Below are 23,140 nucleotides of genomic sequence, written 5' to 3' on the forward strand. Positions count from 1 at the left end.
ACCCTGTAGCCGCCTTCTCTTCTCCTCCCAAACCCTCCATCGGTCATTAGTGAATATTTTTTATGAATTACATTCAAAAATTTGTATTCTCATTGCTTCTCATTGTTTATGTTTATATTGAGAGGATAAACATAAATTGCAAATAACCCTGGGTAGGATAAACACACCATCCATGATAAACAATAAGAGAGGAGGATGAATACTAAATCCTGCAAAAATAAACACAAAGTATCGGAGGATAAATACAAACTCCAAATAATAAACAGAAACTGTGAATAATAAGCATAAACAGACTGCGAATAAATACAAACTCTGTACAGACAAACAGAAACTGTGAATAATAAACGCAAACTTCGTGCCGTTAAACAGAAATTTTTCAAGATAAATACAAACTCGAGGTTCAAAAGTTAAGTGATCTTGGGTTCCATCCACGATAAACAATAATAAGAGATGAAGAGAGGAGGATAAACACTAAGTCCTGTGGAAATAAATACAAACTATCATAGAATAAATACAAACTCTAAATAATAAACAGAAACTGTGAATAATAAATACAAACTCTATGCAGATAAACAGAAACTGCGAATAATAAAAGTAAATTCTATGCCGATAAATAGAAATTTTTCAGGATAAATACAAATTTGGATTGGGCTTCGATTGGAGTTTCTGTTTATTATTTAAAGTTTGTATTTATCCTCCGATAGTTTGTATTTGTTTCCACGGGACTTAGTATTTATCCTTCGCTTGTTGTTTATTGTGATGGATTAGGATCACTCGATGAGTTTGTATTTATTCTGAGGAGTTTCTGTTTATCGGCACAGAGTTTGTATTTATTATTCGTAGTTTCTGTTTATTATTCGAAGTCTGTGTTTATTATTCACAGTTTCTATTTATTATTTGAAGTTTGTGTTTATTTGGATAGAACTTAGTGTTTATCATTCTCTCTTATACTTTATCTTAGGTGGACCATTGGATCACTCAACTTTTAAATTTCTATTTATTCTGAAAAATTTTTATTTATCGACACGAAGTTTGCATTTATTATTCGCAGTTTTTGTTTATCTACGCAAAGGCTCGAATTATGATCCGATCCAAAGAGCTCGCGTTACGATTCTAATAGAATTTTTTATGAGATCTATGATGGTAGCGGAGGGCACGGGCTATCATCTATCACCATCACCATGATGGATTTCGGACAGCTTTCAGAGCTGTGCATGGGCGCCTCCAGCCTTCCTGAATATTTTTTTTTGTCTCCACGGAACAGAGGATCCGCATCCTTTTCTTTTTCCTTCTTCATTATAGAACAGGGTTAATAAATCAACAAAATTTAAGCCTAAAATTGGAGAGATTGACGAAAAAAGCTGGAAGGATTCATGAAGGCGCCTTCAAGAGCCTCATCTCTTCATCGCATGTAGGCACCTACATTTGAATTGTAGGCGCCTACAATTCACATGTAAGCGCCTACAATTCATGTAGGCATCTATATGTGGAGGCCAGCGGTAGGATGGTGGAGGCCGACGGCGGTGCAGTCAGGCCCGACAGACGCTCGAGCACCTCATCTAGGAGCATGTAGCGCCTACATGTGAATTGTAGGCATCTACAATTCAATTGTAGGTGCCTACAATTCATGTAGGCCCCTACATGCGGAGGAGGCCGTCGGTAGGGCAGTAGAGGCCGACATGGCACAGCAAGGCCCGATAGATGCATGAGCACCTCGTCTAGAAGCATATAACGTGCCTACATATGAATTATAGGCCCTACGATTCAATTGTAGGCGCCATCAATTCATGTAGGCGCCTACATCCCGAGGAGGCTGCCAGTGGGGCAGTGGAGGCCAGCGGTGGGTCGGCGACGGGACGATGGAAGTGCGAGCACCTCGCCTAGGAGCATGTAACCTACAATTCAATTGTAGGCATCTACATGTGAATTGTAGGCACCTACAATTCACATGTAGACGCTTATAATTCACATGTAGGCACCTACAATTGCCTACAATTCACATATAGGCACCTACATGCTCCATATAGGTGAGGCGCATGCGTCCGTCGGGCCTGACTGCACCGCCATCGACCTCCATCGGCCTGCCGCACTCTGTGGGCCGTACCACCTGCTTCAGACTTCTCTCACACATATCTTCACCATCTAGATTCTGTTTGGAATATTCTTGGCTCATTGGACTCCATCCATCATCCTAGACCTCGTTCCGAACTTATTGTGAACCGAATCTCTATCGTGAGGGAAGCACGGAGCTGAGGGATGGAGGGCGGGTGGTGGGGCGGGCACCCGAAGGAGAGGGGACCACGGGCGGGCGTGAGGCTGGAGGGATGGCGTGGAGTGGTGAAACCGCGGGTGGCATCGAATGGGGTGGGTGCGGGGCGGCTACAGGAAGAGAAAGGCGGAGGATCCGAGTGGGGGAACTAGAGGGGGTGGGTGCAGGGCGGCCGCATCTCTTCATCGCATTTTTTTTTTATAGTAAATGAAAGCATCTTCATGATTCATGAAGACGCCTTCGACACTGTAGTATAATGAGAGAAGGAGGGTGGTGTTGCATCGCAGTCAATGCGCATTTTCTCCGTTGTGTTTTTTTTTTTTTTAAACAATGCCAGATCAGCTAATTGGGCAAGGAAAGTCCAATGTGCATTTTCTCCATTGTGTCTTTTTTTTTTTTAAACAATGCCAGATCAGCTAATTGGGCAAGGAAAGTCCTCCATTTGCTTTTTAGGAGAGTCTTAGAGATGCGCGCTGATCCAATGAACGAAGAGTCGACCGGATATAGGCTGAGATTCAATCGACCGGAGTCTAATCTATCTCTCTCTCCCTCCGTCCCCCCTCTCTCTCTCTCTCTCTCTCTCTCTCTCTCTCTCTCTCTATATATATATATATATATATATATATATATATATATATATATAAACCGGTCATCTTCCACTCCTTGACCTCCCTTACCATCCACCTCTCTTCTCTACCTCTTTTCAGTTGACTCCTTTCTCAGGCAAAAAAAAAAAGCCTCCGAGTAATCCACCCAAGAGACGAGCAAGAAGATGACCTCTTGCAACAATTACAAGTAAACGGGCCATTTGCATAGCAAAATCTAATGAAACCTCGATATGTCAAATCCTAATCCTCGTATCAATACAAAATATGTTCCAAGGGATCACAAACACATTAAACATATATTTCTAGTTAAAACTGTAACTGACTCAACCAGACAACCATGACATTAACCAAAACTGCTCTTTAGCTTCATAATACAATACAGACATTGGAGTAAATCCAAGCATGAGTTTTGGGGTTGTCTGGTGCTGCCTACTGTGGAGAGCAATGAAGCTAGTTGAATTAGGCCTTGTTTCTAATTCTAAATATGGTAAAGATTTGTGCCAATGCCTGACCATGAAGTATCAAGCATCTGTGTCCAGCCTCTAGGACTTGATCACCAAGAAAATATACGCCAACTAGTCGGGCGTGCATCAGGGAGAATTTTCGGGTTTGAACCCAGAAGCAGCATTCCCACCATATCTGTCAAACCACAATCTTGAAACAAGAAATTAAGATTCATGTAGAGCCTTGCCAATATTGGTGGATCTTTTCCTAGCACGCTACCCATCATTGTCAATATTTGGTAGCTCACCTTCCACCATGGAAATCTATATAAGATGGCTTTGACATTTTTGGAGACTTCTTTCTTTGTTGTTTGATAAAGAGTGTGCCATCAATAATATTTGTAAGGATTTAGACAATGTTCATCATTCTCGAAAACAAGTTCCTCATGTGGAAAACCTTATTTGATGGATTGCCAGCAACCTTGGCTCGACATGGAACCTGACAATGTTGATAATGCTCTCTTTTCAGCTACCCATTTTGCTAAACAGCATTGCATTGGATATCCCTCTCTTATCCTCAAGAAAGAAAAGCAAAAACAAAAACAAAAAACAATGAATTGGATATGCTCCTGCTCCCATTAGAGGTAACGTTACAGAGACCACCATCGTGGCAAATATCATGCAGGTCCTTGGTATAAGAAGATTGTAACCTATCATATGAGGAAACAATTTGAAGTGATCTAATTATGTCCCCTCGATATTCCAAAATGTTAGGTAGTGCACTGCATCTCAGCACTGGTTTTCAGTTTGATTAAACAAGTGGGTGATCCATACCAGCAAAGCATCCAATAAAGTATCCATGACATGCTTTTGATAAGCATATGTTAAACATTAGACACAGTATGGAGCAAAAGCAAGACAGATAAGATGTGACTGCATTTTGAGTTTTCGAAAACCAAAACAGCTTGCTGACGAGCAAACACAGTGACGAAGAATTTTAATATAATAAGGATTGCTGTTCAATATGTATCTAATTACAGAGGAAGATCATTTAAATGGCAACTTCTCAACCTGCACCCTACTTTGATAACCAGTAAATCAAGATAAGAAATGTACAAACAGAAGCAACAAGGGAAAGAATGATGGTATCCATTGATTTTTTCCTTCTAATTGCTGAGAGAATATGATTTACCTGCACAATAAATGGATATAGCATATTGATAAATGATCCATTCAACAGTATTGGCATCAATCTGCTTGCTTACTTTGGATCAGGTAAAATACACTCATCACATACCGTGGGAAGTCGGCTGCTAACATTGCTTATCTTATTGTTGATACCACCAAATGTTGAGCGTTGAAGAACAAGTGTTCCTAAAGTAGCCTGGGCTTGAGATATCACAGTATCCATCTGTAGTCAAATACAAGTTTTGAGTGCAAAACATTTGATGATTGCATAGCTTCTACAATCCCCTTTCAAGTCATTGATGTCAATTACACAAATTAAGTTGGCCACATCCACTTAAATTAAAAACAATCACAAATAAAAAGGTTTCTTTCAAATTGATATATAGCAAGAGAAGACCGAACAATTTTTTAAATGATTTTTTCCATTACATATCACAAAAGTATGGTTAACAAAAAATAAGTACTACAAAGAAATACCATAAAATCAGTAAAATTTCAAACCACCCCCATCCAGAAAAAGGAATCCCATCTTGAATAACTTGATCATTACCAAGACTGTCATCATCAGAATTCATCATTATCCACATAAAGTGAATGGAAGGGTGGTCATTCAAGTTAGTACAACTTCAAGTTCTTGTGGCTTGAGTACACACAGGAGATTCAGAGGTTTTGCATGTTAGTAGCCATGTAGTTACACTGTTAGATAGGAATTAGTTAGCATGCCTATATATACAAAATGGATGTTTTCTTACATCTGTGCAATGAATTCAGATCGAGGTGACTGGTCGGTATTTGGATGAACAACATACCCCTGAGGAGCAGAAAGGCAAAATTGTATATTTTACCAAGTTTGTAGTTTTTGCATCAAGAAAGAATTAGGTTCCACCGTAGTTTTGTCAGGGACTACTTGTAAGGTAATGGTTAACCATGAAGTCAGTTTTTCCATTTCAGCATCACTTTTTGAGGTGGAGGGTTTAATAAAAATATTAATACTATTGAAAGCTTCATGTATCTATGTTTAACAGTTGACACCTAATTACCAGGTATAGCATAAATAATTCGTGGGTCCTTACTGGTCATACACTTCCTTACGAGGTTCTCTTCCTTCAATAGAACCAAACAATATATTCAACATATACATGTAAGACCTTTTAGAGAATCATAAAACTAGTTCATTTGCGAACATAAATTGATCCCCCTTCAAAATCTCTAAATTAAAGTATTTCCATTCAACTTTGGTGCCAAAAGATTCAGTATCAAACACAATGGTTCATGTGTTTCAGTTTCAATATCTTCATAAGACAGGTCTTTCCGACTACCATTGTCTTGACCAATGGAGGATATCAACTGAAAGTGTTAACAAGTTCTATTGAACATGTTATTTTACAATACCGACAGAACACCAAAAGTCAGACCAATGACTGAAAAAATAGTGTCCAGGCATACCCCTCAACAAAGAACCAAGAGTTAACAGGAACAACAGTGCTTGGGGCCATGAGAAATCCTTTGTTTCCTTAATCTAAAGCAAACAAAGAGGACCGTCTCACCTAACATCTCCCAGATCAAAATCTAAATAACCTTCCATGTAAGGTTTACCTTTCAAGCGTCAAAATGATGTGGCAGGTGCAAGCTTGTCAAAGGTCAGTAAACTATTATATCTAAGGCCTGTCCAAGACTATCTGAACTCTGAAGATATTCGATCACTTAATTGAATGGCTATCCATTTCTTGGAAAATCCTGTTCATCCTATGTGTAAGCAGAGAATGATGAATGTAAGATATACTCAGTTAAGCCCATCTCTCACTAGTTACCATGAAACAAAGTAATTCATATTTTTTTGAAAACAGAGATACTTGAACAAAAACAAGGAAAATATCCTCATATTTCTTTTAACACCAAATACCTCAAAGAATTGCTTATCTTAGAAGTGTAGCTCAGCTATTGTAGTTTCTGTGGCTTATTAAGGAGTTCATAATAATATAATGTCTTGCACTTTTTTGTTGCTCCTCGTCCTCCAAATTCTAGATGAATGTGTGAGATTTGTAAGGCCATCGAAGGCGTTTGCTATAGTTTCTGCTCACAGATTTTACTGAAGATAACTTACAACAATAGCAGAATTGATCTTTGCTTTATATACTTGCAACCTAGTGGACTGCATCCTTGCTACACTTGAGCTTGTTTCTTTGTTTTTAATGCTTCTCATGCTTTTCTATTTATGAGTGCCCTCATCTGCCAAGAGTTTTTACTACTTCGCTGCAGGAGGCACTAGCTTTGGCATGCCAAATACCTTAAAATAATGTGAGTTCAAGCAGGACCATATTTGTTAGGAAAGAAGTGCCTGCCTACTTTCATTGGAAGCTACTTTTCAAGGATAGGTTTAACTTTACCCAAAAAAAAAGGTTAGGTTTAACATGCTTGCTGAGGAAAATGCTTGATATGGCATCATATGGAGGTAACTAGAAGAAAACATCATATTACCTAGGAACAGTGCTTTAGAATCAGATTCTAGAACTTGAAAAAGGCAAAGATCAGTGCTCTCCTACACAAATTGGAGGATTTCATCAAGTTAATGTATGTAGAGTCGCAGCTAAAGGGGCTTAAAGAACATGCTAGGAAAATACAGCAAGCCATATTAAGTCACTGAGAACGTATGCTCTGAAATTTTCTTGAGGAGAGAGAGATGTGTGATAACATGCTCGCAGGAGGTTAGCAAAAGTGACAGACTTATTTGTAACATATGTATAAAATCTCAAATGCTCGCAATGAGCTAATAGTTGGTTTACTTATAATGCTTTCAATTTTCTTCCAGATCTTAGGCTCCTTAAGTATAGGTGGTTAACTTCTGACCTTAAGCACTTCGAAGGAGAGTTGAGGGATTCAATCTAGGCATCTTTTGGTTTATCAATTGTAAAGCAGTGGCATGGTGCTACAAGGTCACGCACCATGGAAGTAGTTAATGTGCCTTGGTTAAATACTAAAAAAAAAAATCTGCTTAAGAAGTGAGGTCAAAACCTCAATGCACAATTGACTGGTAGTCAGACAATGGATTTATACACTAAAATTAGATGTCAATAAGTTCTTTTAGGGCTCAAATAATGGACTGTTTGTTATGATTTTGTAAATATTAGTTATACTATAACTTTTTATGAATCTGTAAAGAATAAACCATGGAGAGGGAGTTCTACTCTAGTAACTACTTTGGTAATGACAGGAGGATAGATTCAACACAAACATGCATTTCATGAATCTCTGGTATTTGAAATAAGAATATAGATGCAAGAAAACCGTACAACAAACCAATATTATAAAACATTGAACTGAAATGAATAAGTAGATATACAAATGTGAAGCACCTGCTCGTTGAGATGTAACTAGAAGCAGATAGTTTTATGAAAATGGTGGCCTTGTAAATAGCCATTGTTTATGTTTGTTGGATAAAGCGTATACCATAGTATTTGAGAATTGGAATTGAAAAGGTTGACTTAGGCCTTGTTGGGCTAAGCTTTTGGAGTGCCAAAAAGTACTTTCTAACCCTCAGAAAGCACTTTAGGTGGTACAGTGATGTTTGATAAAAAATCGAAAAGCTGTTTTGGCTTTATCAGAAAGCTAAAAGGTCTATTTAGGGAGAGCTATATTTTGAAGCTTTTCTGAAATATACTTTCTGACTAATATCGAGAAGCTGTTTTAATCTAAATAAAATTTTTTTAATGACAGAAATACCCACTAACAAACCTCATAATTATATAATATTATATTATTATACTACAAATATAATATAATATAATAATAAATTAATATTATGATATATTATACATGTATAATATAATCTATTATAGTATTATTATATTATTAAAACATAATTTGATATAACAAATATTTATTAATAATATAATATAATTTGTTATATTACAATTTATTATTAGATTAGATTATAATCCATTATATTATACTACATCATAATTATAATAATATTATATGATAGTATATATTATATTATATTACATTATATGAAAATAATATTATACAATAAAATAATATTTTAAAATATAATAATATTTATGTTATAGACATATAATATAATCTATTATAATATTATTATATTATAATAATACAATCTAACATAATAATATTTAATAATAATATAATATAATATAATATAATTATGATTACATTAGATTATAACTAATATATTATATTATAATTATAATATTATTATATTATATTATAATATTATGTTATATTATATGATAATAATATTATATAGTATAATAATATTTTAATATACTATATTATATTATTCTCTACTATACAATACTATACAATATTTTTTTTTGTCATTTTATCATATCAAAAGCACTTTTTTATTTTAGTTACCAAAGATACGTTAAAGTTTCAAAGTACTTTATAATATGGTTACCAAACAACAAATAGCTTTTTATAAAAACTTTACTTCCAAAAATTTTATTTCTCCAAAGCTCTACTTTCAAAACCTTCAAAAGCTGTCAATAACAATCCCAAACAGGACCTTGGTACTGATCAGATATCAGTCTAACATTATTTATTCCTTAAAGATTCCAGCTTAGTAAAGATAACTTTCTTTTGTAGCAAATGATGCATTCTTGTAGCATCAAAATTGGCCATTCCACTAGTTGCATTTTAAGATGAAATCCGATAAATGCTGCAGGACAAGATGGGCAAGAGAGAGGAAGAGAATGGAGGGCATCAGAGAGAGAGAGACCTGTCCTGAACTTCTACTTAGAGCTGCTTGTTCTTTAAGAAGAGCCTGATCAACAGAACCAGCTCCCTCTTCCATATCCAATCCTGCCCCATCAAAATCCCTGAAGTCTAGGAGTGATGCATGTTCCTGCTTAGCCCTGAGGCTAGAGCGGAGCCGATAAAACTCCTGCATTTAAAACAATATGACACCAGGGTTAGCATTTGCCAGATTCTATATATGCCAAGCACTGATGTAGTTCTGGTCCTAGTCTTTTGAACAATGGGAGGTTTAGAACGATAAAAGCAGCATGCCAAGTCTAATATTCAAGGGCACTAGACCTTGATACATACTAGGAGTATACTCTAGGTATAGTTTCATTTAGAATTAACAATCAGATTTAGCTTAGATTTTATTGGTTCTTCATCTGGTTAACAAGCTTTTGTACCTGAGTAAGATCTTGGAGAATTTCTTTGTGCCGAGTTAATGTATGTGAAAGAATTTCTGAGCCTCCAGAAGATACCCAGGTTTGCATTTGGGCATTAACATGCTGAAGTTGTTTCAGTAATCGTTCTATTCCAGATTCAAGATCGTTCTCTGAACCATCAGTTTTCATAGAGACCAATCTACGATATGAATTCATCTGCTCATCCAGCTGAGCTTCAAGTTTCCTTGCCTGCATGAAAAAGGAAAAATAGTTTCACTAATGGTTGGATATATTTTATCAAATGACCACTTCGCCAATGGACTTCAGACAAACACTGGCACAGTGTTCACCTGCTGGAAGAAATACAGCATATTGTAATCATGAAACACAATATATGTTTCATTGTTCTAATTTCATACTGGAGGAATATATGCACATATTTCATAGCTTTATTCCTATTTGAAGAGTTTCAGTTTTTTCTTGTATGAAATTGTCGGAGTAAGCAGTTTTTATATGCTGTTTCGCATTGATGATAATGTAAGGTTTGTGGCCCAATTCATCTTCATTACAACTGGAGAAAAAAAAGTTGCAAAACAGTTTGTTGAAACAAAATTGCAGTAGAATCTCAAAGGTTTCTCTATAGAATGGGGTAACTAAATATATTTTTTTTAAGAAATGAAACTACATATATGTCAAGTTAAAAAATGTTGGAATGTCAAAAATAATAAGAAGGATGCAATTGTGGAGGCTGCTCAAGAAGATATCACTAAGAACTTGCAACAAAAAAGCCACATGAACCAGCTATATGAAATCGAAAACAAGAGGAAGGCTTGGAGAAAAGAAGGAAATAGTCATATATAAAACACTCGATAGTCACATAGGTCTGTTTGTCGAGCTACAGATCATAAGTCTCTGTCAAGTAAGACCCCTCAATACCAAGTTGGTTATTACTCAAAAAAGTATGGTTTAAAGCATCAGCTTAAATGTTACATCTATTGATCTTTGACATATTAGTTTGATACAATCATATGAATATAAGTGTGTATGGATCACATGGTCATTGACCTAACACTAATAACACTCAGCTGTTTATGCTTGAAAATGCTCAAATTCAGCTGTTTCAGGCAAAAACTATATGGCTCTTAATAAAGCCTGGTCCTGTTTATTTTTTTGGGCTTTAAGATAAGCTGAAAACCATGTTTCAACCCATTTAAAGCTGTCACCCTTACTTCATCCTTCCATAAGAACAACCGGCCCGACCCTAGTAGAAACCAAGCCAAATCGAGGAGTTTGGAACACTGACAATCTGGAACACACAAAACCTGTTTTAAGCAAACCAGAAGTAGAAGCTCATTGTTTAACAATCTTGCAAGATGACCGCATAATAATATCAGATCTATTCTAACTCCTTTAAGATTTATAAGATAATTTTCCATGTTTTTGTGAAAAAGAAGATTTCTTTTCCATAGAGCCCCAAAATAAAAACTTTAGAAGCTAAGCCAAAAAAAAAAAAAAGAAGAAATCTTCCTACATGAAACAGACTGGATCTACAATCCCGACGTACAAGTTTCAAATTACCAAACCGAAGCATAAATAATTCCTGGAAATAAGATCGCTAACTTTACGCACCACCATTGGATCATATAATGCCCCAAAGTTGATCTAGTCCGAGAAATCCAGTCCATATGGATCCAAGTCCCCTGTTCAAGAAGCTACGCACCACATCTTCAAGCTCTAGATTTAATTATGACGATGAAACCACATCCAGGACCTAAATTCAATAGATCAACCAAAAATAAACATCTGACCACATAAGGATCCCATTGTTCTGACCTAATTTTGAACCGGGACGGAAAATCCTTCCAAACTATCTTAGCCGGGATCGATAGATACTATCATGGATGGGGAGAACAATTAATGAAAGAAACCGCATTACTGGATCAAATCAACACCAACTCTTTCGAAAATTCCAATATACAACGAGAAGAACAAATCAAGAAGAAAGAAGATATCTAATGGAAACGCACCTGCTTCCGGAGGGCGTCCCAAGACGACGCCTCCATGCTCGTGGCCGGATCGATCGAGAGAGCGATCTGAGGTTGAGGAGGAGGAGGCGATTGCTTCCGACGCGAGCGTACTGTTAAATATTAATTGATGAAAGGTGGAAGCCCAAGAAGGGGACGGGTTAACCGTCTTCCCGCTTCTTTACCAGTACCGCTTTGCGTAAACCCCCCACGGTGGGTGGATGCCCCAAGGAACGCCCAATCGGATTTTTTCGCACCATGCTCGGGTGACGGTTCGGACTTTAATAGCCATTTTATCCCGGGCAGCTCGCCGAAAAATCGGATCGGGTGCCGAGAGGTACATTAAATGGTGCGCAAGGAACCCTGGTTTTCCAGACGGATGCAGAAAGGTGGATGGAGAAAAGCGAAGTCGGCAGCCGTTGTCGACTTTACAGGAAAATAATGAGTTGGGGAATTCTAAGTAATCGAAGGTTAATATAGGTGCTAATGCATCTTGGTAAAGCTGGCAAATGGGAGTTACAATATACGGACTTGCATTGATTTATGGTCAACCGGGGACGTAGAGATAATGACTAACGTAGTCGGCAGTAGCCGCCGGTTTTACATGAGGCTGGTGCTTGGGGGACTACAGCACCAATGATGGTAATCTAAACAACTAAAGAATGCCCAAAATTATACATAAAAACGATCTCCAAGTCTTTAACTAATGAATTAGGTGATACAAAATAAACAATTTTAATGAAATAAACTTATGTTTGCTACGACCCAGGCGTATCTACAAGTTCTGATTCTGTACGTATTTTAGGATGCAAAGAATATCCGCAATACCGTATCTTGGGTTTTATCATGCCATGGGTAGCGTGATTTGGCACATCCATACTGTGGGTCTTCAATTTGCCTTTCGTTCTCTTGGCTTCGGTCCGAGAGGATGGGCCCAAAATCTTGCCGCTCTTCTGGGGTTTTTCAAGCTTTCTCCACGCTGCCTTCCCTCCTATTTCGATTTCAGGTAGGGCTTCGGTTTTCTCAACAGGGAATCATCGCGATGGCAAGAAGGGAGAGGAAGCGGGCGTTCCGTTCACGGAGTCTTCCATGAAGCCAGAGACCGATCGCAGAGGCTGGGCCGAGGGAGAACATGGCGGTGCAGTTCGTGGAGCGACAGCGTGCGTTCGATAGTCCTGAAGGTATTCTATTCATATGTCATTCATCTGATTTCAAGCTAGTTCTGTGGCGAATTGTGGCAGGTGTAAAGAATTGAGTCGTTCCTTATATCCATGATTTTGTTGGTAGTCACAAAACGTCGTTTTTTTGAGATTAAAAAAAAATATAATATATATACTGGAGTTTGTATATCTAAGATGATGCTTCTTGTTCACCAGAATTTAATCGGCACGATGCTTCTTTTCCATCACTAGGAAATTTGATTATAAAACAATAGTTTTATTCTTGATTTAACCTCTCTTTCCTTTTCGAAGGGGCTCTAATTTCAAGGATCCTTTTGAGATCCACTTGAACGTAGGAATCCAAAATCGGTGGTTTTCCCTACAAGAAAGTACTTCTGTTTCAAATTTCTACTGTATTATAAGTAAATTTGTTTGCTTGGATTGTTGACAGCCACACAAACCTATTCGTGGGTACCCAATATCTTTTAGTTTCAGGATGATGTGTCGTTCATCGGTTCATGTACTTACATTGATGGCCTCATGCATGTACTCTACTATCTGTCCGATGTAGCATTCTTTCTTTGAGTTATTTCCTTTTTTCTGACAAAAGGATGATAATACATTTACACAAGCATATTCTAATTTCTAAAAGTTCAAAATGCGGGAGCAAGCAATTGCATTGCACTTCATTTACAAAGATCACAGTGATACTCTATCTATTAGCATAAACGATTCTGCAAAGATGGAAATTTCATTCGTTTCAAAGTCTTTAGGTATAAAAATCTTGATGGTTTGGCTGTGGGTCTCCTTCCCATCATCAAGGAAAAGTAAAACAAAATCAAACGAAAACTCATAGATGATGGAGATTAGCTTCTTAAGGGATCATTAGTCCAAAGCAAAAAATTTTAAAAGTGGTGCTTGAGTTTACCTTATATTGGGGCTTGTTCAGCTGAGTTAGAATTTGAGAAAATATTATGTTAGGGTTGTTTGGTTACGTTTACATAGAATTTGAGAAAATATTCATTGCAATGGTGATACCATGCCATATTTGCAACAAACCAATTAGAAGTCGGGAATCAATGAAATACAAGGGGGTAGTGTGGGTATCATTCACGGGAATCAATAAAATACACTAGAACCAATGAAATATAGGAATTTTTATTGGTTTGTGACACATATGACGTGGTATCACCGTTGCAACGAATATTTTTTCCATAGAATTTCATGGATAAACTTTAGATTCCATGTGAGTGACTCATCTCTCTCTCGATCTCTCTTACATGCACATTTTGTTGGAGCAAAGGAGGAAAAAATGGAAATCTTGAAAAAGGTATGTAGCACGGTCGCTTTCCTTAAGGCTTTATTCACCCCACCAATCAAGTATGCAAGTAAAATATATGACAAGCTTTTAAGATAAAATAAGGCTCAACATTTGATCATGTTTTGCACTAACGAGTCAAACCAATGTGCATTCGCGATCAAGTTGATTTGATAATAGTGTCTATAGAATCAATGTTTAATCAAGTTGAACTCACATGCTTTTGACGGGATGCTAGCCAACCAACTACCACAATGGTTGGTTGGTTTGATTTAAAATAAAATATTAGGCTATATTTAGTATTGTATATTATTTTTCATGTATAATAGGGGTTTTTATGGTAGCTGGGCTGTATTATTGCTGCCCTACATGAATATTCTGTACTACATATATAGTAGGGGTTTTATGGTAGCTGGACTGTATTATTTGCTGCCTTAAAAGAATGTTTTGTACTATATATAGTAGAGGCTTTTATGGTAGCTGGGCTGTATTATTGCTGCCCTATATGAATACCCTATACTATATATACTTGTTAATGAAACCCTAGAGGTATAAGGCTCTTTGGCCCCTCTTTCATGGTATCAGAGTGAGAACCCTAATTAGGGAATATCGATCCACAGCCACCAACCACCAAAACCTTGTCTTCTTCCATAGGCGATCTCTTCTCGTACTATTTGGTGCCGCTCAGTCTTCCTGGTGGCACTTGGTTCTCTCTGATCTCTCTCTTTCATCAGAAAAATAATCTTTCATTGGTAACTTCTGACCTCATCTCTGCTCCTTGTTGCGGTTTCTTTTCTCGGTGACAAACATGTCTTCTTTTAACTCAGCACTACCAATTGTTAACATCAAAACTCTCATACCATTAGACCTCACAGATTCTAATTATTTGATGTGAAAACAAGTTTTCCTAAATGTCTTAGAAAGTTTTGGTGTTACTTCGCATGTAGATGGGACTGGTATTATTCCTCTTTAGACTAGTGAAACAACTGATAAGAAGACAATTATGAATCTCGAGCGTTTAGTGTGAAAGAAGATAGATACCACCATACTTTTCTGGATTAATGATATTCTGTCTCTTAGTATATTACAGATGGTCATGTCCAGTTCATCCAAAACAGCCCATGATGTATGAAAAATCATTGAAGCATATTTTCTTGACAAGGCTGCCTCTATGGCCTTTTCTCTAAAGTATGAGTTACAAAGCATCGAGAAAGGATCAATGGGTATGAGTGAATATATGCAAAAAGTTAAATTGATAGGTAATGCCCTCCAGACGATCGGAGAAGTCGAGTCGGATCACAATTTGGTCATGACTGTTCTTCTGAGACTACCAGAGGAATATAGAGGATTTGTAAGTGCTTTGGACACACACAGGAGGAAACCTACCTCTGAGCAACTTCGATTACTAATGCAAGAAGAAACAGAAGTTCAGTGTCATACCAGCTTGACGACATCACCTGCTACTTTCATCACTGAAGGTGAAGCCCTTTATACACATCGTGGTCGAGGTAATCGTGGAGGCCATAGGGGTAGATTTTGTGGAGGCTGAGGACAGCGTAGCAAACACAATTCAAATCCTGATCGTGGATACCATGGAGCACACTCACATCTTCAGTCTTTTCGTCAACCTAATCAACCTAACCAACAGCCCTATGCTCCATGGTCTGTCACACAGTGCCAGATCTGTGGAAAATTTAATCATTCTGCTCTTCAGTGTAGGCAATGCTTCAACCATACTTTCACTACAGATGACATTCCTTAGACTTTCGGTGCTATGAGCCTTCATGAACCTAATGAGGAGGTTTGGTATCCAGATAATGGAGCATCAATCATATAACTGCTAATCCTGATATTCTCTCATTTTCTAAACCTTATATTGGGCAAGAAAAAATTCTAGTTGGTAATAAAAATTTACTTAATATTACTCAGACAGATGAAATACAGTTGAATACTCCTTCCAACTCTTTTGCTCTCAAAAATGTTCTCGTTGTTCCCTCTATTAAAAGAAATTTATCTTCTGTTTTGTTCGTCAATTTTGCCATGATAATAATTTCTTTTCCGAATTTGACTCTTTCGATTTTTCTGTAAAGGACATGGAAATGGAGAAGGAGCTTCTTAGATGCCGTAGTTCAAGAATTTCATGCTATCCAATTTTTTCTAAAGTTGCAAGCGTAAAGAATAAGCAATAGTTGGCTTTTGTTGCATCTAGATTTAGTGAAAATATTTGGCATAGACAGTTAGGTCATCCTAGTCTTATTGCTCTTTCTAAATTTATTAAAGAAAATAAAGTTGTTTCTGATAGTCATTCTGAAATCAAATTATCTGTTTGTCATGCCTGCAACATAGAAAAACATGTTAAACTTTCTTTTGATGATTCTAAATCAAAATCTATTTTTTCTCTTCAACTTGTTCATTCTGATGTATGGCAGGCACATGTTCATTCTGTTTTTAGATATAAATATTATGTAATTTTTATGAATGATTACTCATGATATTCTTGATTTTATCTTTTAAAATTTAAACATGAGGTTTTTGAAAAATTTCTAGAGTTTCAGACAATGGCTGAAAATATCTTTCATCGCAAAATTAAAATTCTTCAATCTGACAATGGTAAGGAGTATATACATGAAAAATTTTCTGCTCTATGTTCAAAGATTGGAATTATTCACAGATTCTCTTGTCCTCACACACCACAGCAAAATAGTGTTGCTGAGAGAAAACATAGACATTTATCTAGTGTTGTTAAAAGTCTTCTTTTTCAAGCTTGCATGCCTCCTCGTTTTTGGGCTTTTGAAAGAAAAATCGCGATACAATGTTTTGCATGGTTGTGTCCTTCTGACTTGCAACTTATAAAAATTTTTGGATGCCTGTGTTATCCTAATCTAGAGGATATTGCCAATCATAAGCTCTCTTCCCGATCACTTGTGTATTCTTGGGAATCTCATATAAGCATAAAGGGTTTCGTTGCCTATATCCAAGCACTGATAAAATTTTCATTTTTAAGCATGTTATCTTTGTTGAAATAATTTTTTCATATTTCTGTCTCTCCAAATTTTCTACATCCTCTACATCTATTTCTACTGTTTCAAATTTTCACTTGTTTTAAAATTTTCTTTCTAATCCTCCTTTACTGGGTGAGAATCCTTCTATTGATGCACTCTCTGATTTCAATTTCATTCGTATCTCTATTATTGATGATTCTAGCACTTTTTGTATCGATCGACTCACTCCGTCTATTTCATCAACCTCTGAGTCATTAACTCAATCTCCTACCAACTTGAATCATGATGCCATACAGATTAGAGATGAGAACCACATCGCTGCTGCTGGTCAAAAAGAGCTCCGGATCTATACCGAACAAACAACCTTCTGGACTGTTACACCCACTACTACAACTGACCTTGATCCTCCATCTTATGAACCTCCTTTTCACACAACCTGCTGCAGACCTACCAATTTCGCTATCTTCTTTACCTACTTCACCTATTGTTCTTCCACCTTCCCGTACACACTCTATGCTCATCCGATCCATGACAAAGGGTCTAACTGAGTCTACCTCCTTCTGTGCTTCTACGAGTTCTCCTCTTCCTATCGAGTCTAACTCTTTTGCTGAGGCTTCTCAGGATGCAGGTTGGTGTGCAGCTATGACTAAGGAATTTGATGCCTTATTGGCTAACTCTACTTGGGATCTTGGTCCTCCTCCACCATCAATCAATCTTATTGGCTGCAAACGGGTATACAAGGTTAAGCAGAAGGCGGATGGCCCTCTTGAGCATCTCAAGGCTTGGCTTGTGGCTCAGGATTGCAAACAGCAACAGGATATTAATTTTGCTGAATCGTTTTCACTGATTGTCAAGCTGACTACTATTCGTACTGTTCTTTCGGTTGCTTTGCCTTTCTCCTCTGGGGTGGCCATTTCGGCAACTTGATGTGAAGAATGCCTTTCTTCTTGGTGTTCTCTCTACAGAAGTCTATATGAAACAACCATCTGGCTTTATGAATCCTTCTCTTCCTCATCATGTCTGCCACCTAAGAAAGGCCATCTATGGACTCACGCAGGTGCCTCGGGCTTGGTTTCAGCACTTTACTTTTTTTTCTTTCTAAGATTGATTTTATTGAAAGTAACGTGGATCTCTCGATGTTTATTTGTCGCTCCTCTTCTGGCACTCTCGTCCTTCTCTTGTATGTCGATGATATCATTGTTACTGAAATCTCCTCTTCTCTTTTAGAGGCTCTTATAGGCATTTTACAATAAGAGTTTGCAACAAAGGACTTAGGAATCCTAAATTATTTTTTGGGCATTGAAGTCAATTACTTGTCCTTTGGTCTTCATTTGACTCAACAGAAATATGCGCATCAATTGCTTGAGTATCATGGTTTTCTTACTAGTAAGTCGGTTTTCACTCCGCTCTCTCCGAGCACTCATCTCTCGGCTCAATAAGGGCATCCTCTTGAAGATCCCTATACCTATCGTCAGATGGTTGGCGCTTTGCAATATCTTACCTTCACAAGACCAGACATCTCGTATGACATTAATATGGTTACTCAGTATCTCCATGCACCTCGCAAGACACACATGAAAGGCTATTAAGCGTCTTCTCCAGTATATTCACGGGACACTATCCTACGGCATTTCTATCTTCCACTGCCTAAGTCCATCACTCATTGCCTTTTCAGATGTTAATTGGGCTGATTGTCCAAATACACAGAGGTCAACTTCTGGGTATTGCATATTTTTTGGATCTAATCTTATCTCGTGGTCGGCTAAGAAGCAGCCTACTATTTTTCGCTCCAGTACTGAAACAGAGTATCACTTTATGGCCTACACACTCATCAAGACAGTTTGGATCCATCATCTACTTCGTAATCTTGGAGCCTCCTTATGGCGCTCTATTTGCATCTATTGTGATAATCTTAGCACCACATATCTTGCTGCAAATCCTGTTTTACATGCTCGTACAAAGCACATTGAACTTGATCATTATTTCTTAAGGGAGAAAGTTCAATCGGGTGATTTGGATTTGGTTCATATCTCTTCTGATAAGCAATTTATTGACATCTTCACCAAACCTTTGTCTACCTCTCGATTTTCGAATTTGTGCACCAATCTTCACCTTCATACCAAGGATGCTTCGCTTGTAGGGGAATGTTAGGCTATATTTAGTATTGTATATTATTTTTCATGTATAGTAGGAGTTTTATGGTAGCTGGGCTGTATTATTGCTGTCCTACATAAATATTCTGTACTATATATATAGTAGGGGTTTTATGGTAGCTGAACTGTTTTATTTGCTGCCCTACATGAATATTCTGTACTATATATAGTAGGGATTTTTATGGTAGCTAGGCTGTATTATTGCTGCCCTATATGAATATCCTGTACTATGTATACTTATTAATGAAACCTTAGAGGTATAAGGCTCTTTTGCCCCTCTTTCATAAAATTTTATTTCTTATATTTTGAAAATATCTAACACATTTCTTCTCATCACTTCTCCCATATTCATATATAGTATGGTATACAAAGCACAAGCACTATCATGCTACCAGCATTGCACAGTTTTGGTTGCAATATACATTATCACCACGAGTCCTACTCACTCTTCTCCGTCTTTTTTTCTTTTTGTATTTCTGGTTATCTATTTATTCCCCTCCTTTGGTGAAGTCAGCTAATCAGTTGCTGGATTATCTTTTCAGGTATAATTCCAAAAATAAAGGAAAAAGTGCAATATCTTTTTTTGCACAAATTTCAGGTCTCTCACAAATGTTCCTCTTTGAGAACCTTTCCCATTATCTTCTTGTTTATTAATACCTCTTCTTTGAGGACTCGTCTTGTCCACCTATATTAGACGTATAAACCCAGATGTTGCTCACTTTACATTGAGGCATAATTTGTTGATAAAGTGACACTTTGCCACTTCAACCTTCTTGGTGTCTTTCTTTCCTCTTCTAAAGTACCATCTGGTAAATATAGGGTTTTCTTTCTAGCGGTCGCTCCTATTTCCCCAACTTTCAGAAACTTATTTGCAACCACAGAACCAGTTAAGAGCTGCAAAAGCATCCAAAGACTGTCAAGTGGATTTGTACTATCATGGCTGACCTGGATGGTTGGACCTAGTGCTGTAAACCCCAACCAGTTATATGGAGATTTAATCAAACAGCAGCTTCATTTGGCAAGATGACAACCATGCATCTGTTGATTGATAGAATTATGTTTCACAACCAGCTATTATACTAGCTCATCATGAAAAATACTTATACTCTCAAGCCTTCATCATATGTATTCACTCCTAATTCTCATGTTTTTGATCTTCATGACCATCATTGTCCAACAATCTGACCCACACTAGATGCAGGCTTTACAGGTAGTCTGGGTCTCTTTTTTTCCAGTCTTTCAACCTGCCCATGTTGTGATCAAGTAATTCTCACAAGCATCTATCCGTTTCATCCACCCCATTCATTCGCACTAAAAATGTATTGCTCGTAGAACTACCTTTTTCGCTTATAACCTTAACTAAATCAGCAGACTAATAAATAATTTACAGGATGATAAGTGCTGAGGATGTGAGATTATTAAACTATATTTAAGTGCACCATAAAAGATGATAATGGCTCATTTTCTTATTTTCAAAGAAATATACTGTTGATAGTTAAAAGATGTTATAATGGCGAACTGCACATCTATGCAGAGCTTGATCCTCATATGCAATAAGAGGTACCAAATTTGAGTCTTGGCGGAAGTTTTGGTAAGCATGTAGGGTACAATAGTGTAAACATGATCGAGAGAAATTTTATTGTGGGTGAAACACCTTAGTAGATTCTAGTTAGTAAGCTAATGACGAGCAAGAAAATATCCCAACTTAAACACTAAATAGGGAGAACTTCTAAAGAAAAGCTAGCTACCTGTTGTTGACAAGTGAGTCTGGAGGTTTAATCATCACCACGAACATGGAGCCTTGTCTGGCTTATGAGTTCTTGTAGATCAACTAATCCCATTTAATACCTTCCATCTTACTCATCCTCTCTTTCCTGGTTTATATTCACCCTTATCTTTTCTGAAACTATTTTTCTCAGGTTTACATTGTACTGTTTAATGATAATATGTGCTATTCACTTTAGTCAACAGTACATTCTTATATTTGGCCATTTGTTTTTTCATCAAAGTGCATTCTAAAGCCATAAGTCACTCTGTTTTTGGTTGCATCTTTTTCTTACTGCTAACTCTTGATGAGATTTACAAGACTGCTTTTTCTCCTGTCCTGTTTCTGTTAGTACTTTAACTAATGTAAGCAAAGATTTGTGCTTGATGGTTGAATGTCGACTTGCTGCAGTTCAAGCTTTGTGTTCAGCAGAGACTGAAAACTTGCTTTCTCATTTGTGATTGCTTCACTCATACTTAAGGAACAACTGGAGACTCCAGCAATAACATTTTTCCAGGAAAATATGCCAAACATGTCAGTTTTTGAGAAATGAGAAATACAAAGTTTTTGAGTTGCAATGGTATTAACGTAACCAACTTGTAATATTATTAGAATGTTATCATAACCAAAGTCTATTATAATTAGGTCTATGTATACACCCTGTACATACTATTAAAGACAAGGAATTTCACACACAGTTCAGAATTACAGATATTTAATCCTGTCCTTCTTCTTTTGTTTTTCCCTTTCCTTATCAAATGGTATGATAAAGACAGTAATTTGCCTCGAAATCAAGCTGATGGTAGAAATATGCATGCTTCACTGGATTGTGTTGGCGGCCTTCAGTTTTCAGTAAACTCAGGCATGTTTGATATTTATATTTTTCCATATCAACATTTCAACTCTCTGACACTGAATATTGAATTTATCTTGACTGCTTGATATAATTTTTGACAGTGAAGAAGAACTTGGAGGCTGCAAACATGCAAATTTCTGATTTTGTATGTTAGAGTAAACATCACCGTTTCAAACCTCTGAGTCTCATTATGTTTCCTCGAGGTTAGGAAATTATTTTGCTTCGATCTTCCTGCATTCTAGATTTTGATTGAACCATCAAAATACCAGATGCCTAGAACAACAGACACCTCTATATTAGCTTAAGGCTATATGTTGGCTCGGATGTTGACAATTGTCTCATGGGTTTGTTAGATGCTTAAGGTATGCATGAAATCACTTTGATTAATTAAAGAATTTTGTATTGATGATATGGCAGACACCTTTTTAACCCCCCCCCCCACCCCCCCTTTTTTTTTTTTTTTGCAAGAAGCATCAGGGGGAACCAATTTTCAAAGCTCTGAATATTACCATATTTATTGCAGGCGACTGGTAACCGATTATCTTTTGGCATGACTCCCAAAACTTTAAGGCTACCAAAGCATGGTGAGATGCTTTTGTCCGTTCATGGCTCCCCACATGGAGCGTGCAAAGAAGATAACTTGACAGCCTTACATGGTACGTTATTTTTGCACTTGTTCAACTAATTGCTGCAGATCCTTTTGATGTCTTTTCTTTCATACTCATTTCCTTCAACTGGAAATCTTCAGAATCTGGTAATGGAAGCCATGATGGTGCCTCCTAATAATATAAGAGGAGTGAGATCCATGCTGGTCAGTGTTCTTTTCACCGTAGATAACATGTAATTTTTTTAAAGCATCCATGTCAAAATCTTTTTCTGAATTGTATGTGATATTATCTATATTGTTTCAGGAGTAAGTGGAAAGAATGATGTCAACTATTAAATCAGTAATGTCATTGTCTCTGTAGAGTGTTGTAAGACATTTTTTAAAAGATTTATCTAAACTAACTATTCTGCCAATGGCTGACCTTGGTGCCATACAACAAAGAGGACATGCTATTGCTCGCAAAGCATCATTCTGACATTTGGCAATGGTACTTTTTTCAAACGCTGTGAACCATTGCTACTGACTCGAAGGTGCATATAACTTATTATCTAATTGGCAGTGACATCTGACCAACATAGCCGCAGGATTTTTGATCTCACGTAAGTG

General features: G+C 37.1%; 1 protein-coding gene and 1 long non-coding RNA gene across 6 annotated transcripts; one reads left to right on the forward strand and one right to left on the reverse strand.

The window, feature by feature from the left end:
• Positions 1 to 4,289: 4,289 nt before the first annotated feature.
• On the reverse strand, positions 4,290 to 12,022 carry LOC105060223 (Golgi SNAP receptor complex member 1-1). 2 transcript variants are annotated; one of them, XM_010943834.4, is made up of 6 exons: positions 11,677 to 12,022; positions 9,671 to 9,898; positions 9,247 to 9,411; positions 6,987 to 7,047; positions 4,618 to 4,731; positions 4,290 to 4,512 (listed from the first exon to the last, which is right to left on the reverse strand). In XM_010943834.4, the coding sequence occupies exons 1-5, from the start codon at positions 11,710 to 11,712 to the stop codon at positions 4,649 to 4,651; spliced, it is 573 nt and encodes a 190-aa protein (XP_010942136.1). In that variant the 5' UTR covers positions 11,713 to 12,022; the 3' UTR covers positions 4,290 to 4,512; positions 4,618 to 4,648. The 2 variants fall into 2 exon arrangements, with proteins under 2 accessions (XP_010942136.1, XP_010942135.1); XM_010943833.4 differs by lacking the exon at positions 6,987 to 7,047 and having other exon boundaries at positions 11,677 to 12,010.
• Positions 12,023 to 12,465: 443 nt separating this feature from the next.
• On the forward strand, positions 12,466 to 22,947 carry LOC105060321 (uncharacterized). Of its 4 annotated transcripts, XR_012136319.1 has the most exons (6): positions 12,477 to 12,854; positions 21,848 to 21,933; positions 22,029 to 22,130; positions 22,451 to 22,583; positions 22,676 to 22,738; positions 22,839 to 22,947. It is a non-coding gene; the product is annotated as an uncharacterized lncRNA (long non-coding RNA). The 4 variants fall into 4 exon arrangements; XR_012136321.1 differs by having other exon boundaries at positions 12,466 to 12,854; positions 22,029 to 22,289; positions 22,676 to 22,947; XR_012136320.1 differs by having other exon boundaries at positions 12,478 to 12,854; positions 21,844 to 21,933; positions 22,676 to 22,947.
• The last annotated feature ends 193 nt before the right edge of the window (positions 22,948 to 23,140 follow it).

This window comes from Elaeis guineensis, chromosome 1 (genome assembly GCF_000442705.2).
Source record: "Elaeis guineensis isolate ETL-2024a chromosome 1, EG11, whole genome shotgun sequence".
Lineage (NCBI taxonomy): Eukaryota > Viridiplantae > Streptophyta > Magnoliopsida > Arecales > Arecaceae > Elaeis > Elaeis guineensis.

Coding starts and splice junctions, on each gene's coding strand:
- LOC105060223 (XM_010943833.4), bottom strand. CDS start 11,712: ATGGAGGCGTCGTCTTGGGACGCCCTCCGGAAGCAG. Junction 9,899..11,676: donor GGGACGCCCTCCGGAAGCAG/GTGCGTTTCCAT, acceptor TTTTTCATGCAG/GCAAGGAAACTTGAAGCTCA. Junction 9,412..9,670: donor TTCTCCAAGATCTTACTCAG/GTACAAAAGCTT, acceptor TTTTAAATGCAG/GAGTTTTATCGGCTCCGCTC.